This window comes from Corvus brachyrhynchos, unplaced genomic scaffold (genome assembly GCF_000691975.1).
Source record: "Corvus brachyrhynchos isolate BGI_N302 unplaced genomic scaffold, ASM69197v1 scaffold344, whole genome shotgun sequence".
In the NCBI taxonomy this organism is placed as follows: Eukaryota; Metazoa; Chordata; class Aves; order Passeriformes; family Corvidae; genus Corvus; species Corvus brachyrhynchos.
In genome coordinates, this window is record NW_008237607.1 from 52,737 (window position 1) to 59,087 (window position 6,351).

Sequence of the window (6,351 nt, forward strand, 5' to 3'; positions counted from 1 at the left end):
GCGGCGCGTTGCCCGGGGGGCGGCGCGGGGGGCCGCCGGCAGCGACGGGCAGGGTGAGGGGGAGGCGTGAAATGGGAGCGCTGGTGGTTACTGGGGACACTGAGGACCACTGGGAGTTACCGGGATCACTGGAGCTTACTGGGATCACTGGGGCTTACTGGGGGCTCAGAGAGCACTGGGGAGGCACTTGGGTTTACTGGGATCACTGGTGGTCAGTGGGATTGCTGGGGTTTGTTGGGAATGCTGGGGGTTACTGGCATCTCTGGTTTATGGAGGACACTGAGCGTTCCTGGGAGCTCAGGGAGCACTGAGGAGGCACTTGGAACTATTGGGATCGCTGGGAGTTACTGGGTTGCTGCAGGAATTACTGGGAGCTCTATGGGGAGGGGATGACCCCAGTATCCAACCTGGGGGACAGTGTGACCCCATTTGGCAGGTGTCCCACCCCAGGGGACACTGTGACCCCACCGTGGGAGTGTCCTGTCCTGGGGGACGCTCTGACCCCATTGGTGACTCCTTGTCACCATCCCTGTCTCCCTCTCTGGGAAGGGGACGGGGACCTCTCTGGTGACATCAGTGGTCATGGTGGCCCTGGGGCTCCGTTTTGGAGGTCCCCAGCCCCCACCCCACTAATGAGCCAGCATTTGCTGACAAATGGAGGTGACAGAGGAGGGTGTGGGGTGACTGTGTCCTGTTTCTGTCCCCCCCAGTGTTTGGCTGCCCCGTGTGCCACCAGCAGTGTCCCCTCGGTGACATCATGGAGAACTTCTTCCTGCAGGACAGCGGGGCTGGGCCAGCCCTCGGCCAGGGCAGCAGGCAGGTAGTGCCTCGTTAGCGCTAATTAGCGCTGACTGGGGGGAGGGAGGTCCCCCAGTGTGTCCCTTGTCCCCAGAGCTGCACCAGCTGTGAGGACAACGCAGCGGCCACCAGCTTCTGCCTGGAGTGCGCGGAGCCGCTGTGTGAGACCTGCGTGGAGGCCCATCAGAGGGTCAGGTACACCCGGGACCACACCGTGCGGGCCTTGGGTGAGTCTCTGGCACCTCCTGGCACCTCCTGGCCCCTGCCTGTCCCTGTTCCCATCACTGTGTGACACCTACGTGCAGGCCCATCAGAGGGTCAGGTACACCCGGCACCTCTCTGTCACTGTCCATGGCCCCAGTCCCATCCTTCTCACCCTCTGCGGCTGCTCGGTCTGTGCCACCTCCTGTCCCTGTGCTTGTGTTTGTCCTTGTGACTCCAGTCCTTGTCACTGTCCCTGTCCCGCCCTTAACAAGGCGCTGACTCCATCAGCGGATCCATCCTGGTGTCATTCCAGGTGCCAGTCCCAGTGCCATTCCCAGTACCACCCCAGTGCCATTCCTGTGTTCTCTCAGTGCCATCCTGGTGCCATTCCCAGTCCTATCCCAGTTCTGTTCCAATGCCATTTCTGGTGCCTTCCCACCACCATTCCCAGTGCCGTTCATGGTCCCATCCCAGTTCCATTCCCCGTGCCATCCCAGCACCATTCCCAGCCCTGTCCCAGTTCCATCCCAGTACCATTCCTGGTGGCATTCAGGGCCCTCTCCTGGTTCCATCTCGGTGCTGTTCTGATTCTATCCCAACACCATCCCCAGTACCATCCCCAGTGCCATTCCAGCCCCATTCCCACCCCATTCCCAGCGCCATCCCAGGGCTGTTCTTGGTGCCATTCCCAGCCCCATTCCCACCCCATTCCCAGCACCATCCCAGGGCTGTTCTTGGTGCCATCCCCAGTGCCATTCCAGCACCATTCCCAGCCCCATTCCCAGTGCCATCCCAGCCCCATTCCCAGTGCCATTCCTGGTCCTATCTCAGTCCCATTCCTACCCTGTTCCCAGTCCCATTCCTACCCCGTTCCCAGCTCCATTCCTGGTGCCATTCCTGGTCCTATCTCAGTTCCATCCCAGTGCCATTCCTGATCCCATTCCCAGTACCATTCCCAGCCTATTCCACTGCATTCCCATTCCCGGTCCTATCTCAGTTGCATCCCAGTCCCATTCCCACCCCATTCCCAGCTCCATTCTTGGTGCCATCCCAGCAGCATTCCCACCCCATTCCCAGTGCCACTCTCCTAAAAAGCTCCTGTCTCAGTTCCATGCCGGTGCCATTCCCATTCCCACCCCATTCCCATTCCTATCTCAGTTCCATCCCAGCACCATCCCCATTCCCGCTCCTGTCTCATTTCCATCCTGGTGCCATTCCCGGTGCCACTCTATTCTCATTCCAGCTCCTGTCTCAGTTCGATCCCGGTGCCATTCCCGGTGTCACCCCATTCCCATTCCCACTCCTATCTCAGTCCCATCCCAGTCCCATCCCCATTCCCACCCCATTCCATTCCCACTCCTATCTCAGTCCCATCCCGGTCCCATTCCCACCCCATTCCCAGCTCCATTCCTGGTGCCATCCCAGCACCATCCCCGTTCCCGGTGTCACCCCATTCCCATTCCCGCTCTTGTCTCAGTTCCATCCTGGTGCCATTCCTGGTGCCACTCTATTCCCATTCCCACTCCTATCTCAGTTTGATCCCGGTGCCATTCCCATTCCCACCCCATTTCTGCTCCTATCTCAGTTCCATCCCAGTGCCATTCCCATTCCCACCCCATTCCCAGCTCCATTCCTGGTGCCATCCCAGCACCATCCCCGTTCCCGGTGTCACCCCATTCCCACTCCTATCTCAGTCCCATCCCGGTCCCATTCCCACCCCGTTCCCATTCCCACTCCTATCTCAGTTCCATCCCATTCCCATTCCCACTCCATTCCCATTCCCACTCCTATCTCAGTCCCAGCCCGGTCCCATTCCCACCCCGTTCCCATTCCCATTCCCAGCCCCTTCCCACCGGTTCCGGTCTCTCGGCAGGCGGGGCGGTGCCGCGGGCCGGGGCCGCGCAGTGCCCGGTGCACCCTGCAGAGCCGCTGGAGCTGTTCTGCAGCACGTGTGACACCCTCACGTGCCGGGACTGTCACCTGGGCACCCACCGCGACCACCAGTGAGTCCCGCCCCCCTCATTTGCATGCCTAATTAGCGCGGCAGTCACCCAGCCCTGGAAAAGGAGGAATCGGTTTGATGAGTGAAAGGGCACCTGCTCAGCAAGGCCACCCTTAAAGGTGGCTTTAATTAATTGATTGAGCTGATTAGTTACTGAAAAACACCTGGAGTTGGCCTGCAGGTTAATTGCTCTTGTTAGTTAATTACTGATTTTATAAACAGAACTCGTTAGTTGGGTGGGTACTGAAGGGTTGAGACAGGTGAGAGTTAATTAGCAGAGGGAGTGTTGGAGTGGCTTGAGCTGGAGAGACCTAATTAATGACTAATCAATTAATTATGTTGTTGGTTGTTTAAATTAGTTTTTAATCAATTAGTTGGGCTTTGTTTATGATTTTGCCAAGTTTTGCTGTTTTTTAAATGGTTTTTTATTGGTTTTTGCTCTCAGACTGATCAAACTTCTGGGGGAATCAATAACTAATTTGATTACTTATCTAAGCATATATCTCATTAGTTTGCTTACCTTATTAATTAGCTCACTTACTTGATCGTTAATGGTGTCAAAAGCATTTTTGTTAGATAAGATCTAATTGCATAAGGTAATTAGGGATTAAATGACAGAGTGGTACCTGGTGCATCTCCTTAATTAAAAACCCTTAATCCACTAACCAAGTGAATTAGATAACTGATGCCTAATGAAGATTAATTAGCTTATTAAAGGTTAATGAGCTAATAAGATTATTTCTCCTTTTCTCTCCCACCTTTTCCCATCCCCTTTCCCCCCCTTTTTCTGCCCCCCCTTCCCCTTTTCCCCCTCCTTTTTCCTCCTTCCCCCTCCTTTTCTCTCTGCTTTTTGTCCTCCCTTCGCTGCCCCTTCACCTCCTTCCCTCCCCCTTTTCCCCTCTTGCCCCCCTTTTTCCCTCCTTTTCTCCCCCTTTTTCCCCTTTTTCCTTTCCCCTGCTTTTCCCTCTTCTTCTTTTCTCCCCCTTTTTGTCCTCCCTTTCCTGCCCCATTCCTCTCTTTTCCTCCCCTTCTTTTCCTCCCCTTCTTTTCCTCCCCTTCTTTTCCTCCCCTTCTTTTCCTCCCCTTCTTTTCCTCCCCTTCTTTTCCTCCCCTTCTTTTCCTCCCCTTCTTTTCCTCCCCTTCTTTTCCTCCCCTTCTTTTCCTCCCCTTCTTTTCCTCCCCTTCTTTTCCTCCCCTTCTTTTCCTCCCCTTCTTTTCCTCCCCTTCTTTTCCTCCCCTTCTTTTCCTCCCCTTCTTTTCCTCCCCTTCTTTTCCTCCCCTTCTTTTCCTCCCCTTCTTTTCCTCCCCTTCTTTTCCTCCCCTTCTTTTCCTCCCCTTCTTTTCCTCCCCTTCTTTTCCTCCCCTTCTTTTCCTCCCCTTCTTTTCCTCCCCTTCTTTTCCTCCCCTTCTTTTCCTCCCCTTCTTTTCCTCCCCTTCTTTTCCTCCCCTTCTTTTCCTCCCCTTCTTTTCCTCCCCTTCTTTTCCTCCCCTTCTTTTCCTCCCCTTCTTTTCCTCCCCTTCTTTTCCTCCCCTTCTTTTCCTCCCCTTCTTTTCCTCCCCTTCTTTTCCTCCCCTTCTTTTCCTCCCCTTCTTTTCCTCCCCTTCTTTTCCTCCCCTTCTTTTCCTCCCCTTCTTTTCCTCCCCTTCTTTTCCTCCCCTTCTTTTCCTCCCCTTCTTTTCCTCCCCTTCTTTTCCTCCCCTTCTTTTCCTCCCCTTCTTTTCCTCCCCTTCTTTTCCTCCCCTTCTTTTCCTCCCCTTCTTTTCCTCCCCTTCTTTTCCTCCCCTTCTTTTCCTCCCCTTCTTTTCCTCCCCTTCTTTTCCTCCCCTTCTTTTCCTCCCCTTCTTTTCCTCCCCTTCTTTTCCTCCCCTTCTTTTCCTCCCCTTCTTTTCCTCCCCTTCTTTTCCTCCCCTTCTTTTCCTCCCCTTCTTTTCCTCCCCTTCTTTTCCTCCCCTTCTTTTCCTCCCCTTCTTTTCCTCCCCTTCTTTTCCTCCCCTTCTTTTCCTCCCCTTCTTTTCCTCCCCTTCTTTTCCTCCCCTTCTTTTCCTCCCCTTCTTTTCCTCCCCTTCTTTTCCTCCCCTTCTTTTCCTCCCCTTCTTTTCCTCCCCTTCTTTTCCTCCCCTTCTTTTCCTCCCCTTCTTTTCCTCCCCTTCTTTTCCTCCCCTTCTTTTCCTCCCCTTCTTTTCCTCCCCTTCTTTTCCTCCCCTTCTTTTCCTCCCCTTCTTTTCCTCCCCTTCTTTTCCTCCCCTTCTTTTCCTCCCCTTCTTTTCCTCCCCTTCTTTTCCTCCCCTTCTTTTCCTCCCCTTCTTTTCCTCCCCTTCTTTTCCTCCCCTTCTTTTCCTCCCCTTCTTTTCCTCCCCTTCTTTTCCTCCCCTTCTTTTCCTCCCCTTCTTTTCCTCCCCTTCTTTTCCTCCCTGGAGCCCCCCAGATTCCCCTCAGAGCCCCCCAGAGCAGCGTGTCGGGCCGGGACTCCCAGGGGTGGCACCTGGGGACAGCTGTGTCCCCCTGTGCCTGGGACTCTGTGCCCTTGGAGTGAAGCCACCCCCAGGATGTGCCACCTCTCACCTGGGCTCAGGTGTCCCCCGTGTCTCCTGTTTTGGGGCTCAGGGGGTCACAGGACAGTACCCAAGGGACAGTTTGTCCCCAGGGTGCCCTGTGTCCCCTGCTGCCACCCCACTGGTGGTGTCCCCCGGGGTGCTGGGGGGGTCATCCTTGGCACGTCCCCTCACAGGTGCCACCAGGGTGCCACATCCCCCCCCTGGGTCCTGCAGTCCCTCTCACTGTGGTCCCACACGTCCCCCTGGGTGTCCCTGTGCTGTGACAATGTCCCTCGGGTGCTCTCCCCTGTCCCCTCGCTGTCCCCACGCTGTGCCACCCCCCAGGCAGTGTCCCCTGTGTCCCCCCCAGGTCCCCACGTGCTGCTGTCCCCCCCCTTTCCCAGATCCACTCGCAGCTGCTCCGGGCGCTTCGGGTCATCGTGGAGCCTGTGGAGCCCCAGGGGGACATGAAATTCCAGTGGGACCTGCACGCCTGGACCAAGAGCGCCGAGAGCTTTGGTGAGGGGACACCGGGGAGCAGGGCATGGGGGGACAAGGGACAGGAGGGAGCAGGACGTGGGGTGACAAAGGACGGGAGGGAAGAGGATGGGGGTGACAAGGGACAGGAGGTGCCAGGTGGGAGGTGACAAATGGCAAGGGGGTCCCAGGTGGGAGGTGACAGGAGGCAAGGAGTACCAGGACATGAGGGGTGACTGGGGGCAGGAGGTCTCAGGGAGGGGGTGACTGGGGGCAGGATGTCCCAGGGTGGGCGGTGACGAGGCACAAGGGGTGTCAGGGGACCCCAGGGCCAC

The 6,351-nt window shown here is 56.3% G+C and overlaps 1 protein-coding gene across 1 annotated transcript in view; it reads left to right on the top strand.

Annotated features, from left to right (window-relative positions):
• Positions 1–6,351, top strand: part of LOC103613801 (transcription intermediary factor 1-beta) — a 12,645-nt gene that overhangs the window by 2,691 nt on the left and 3,603 nt on the right. The window contains 5 exon segments of the mRNA XM_017731602.1: positions 3–53; positions 711–820; positions 893–1,025; positions 2,876–3,006; positions 5,827–6,182. Coding sequence (XP_017587091.1) covers positions 3–53; positions 711–820; positions 893–1,025; positions 2,876–3,006; positions 5,827–6,182 — 781 coding nt within the window.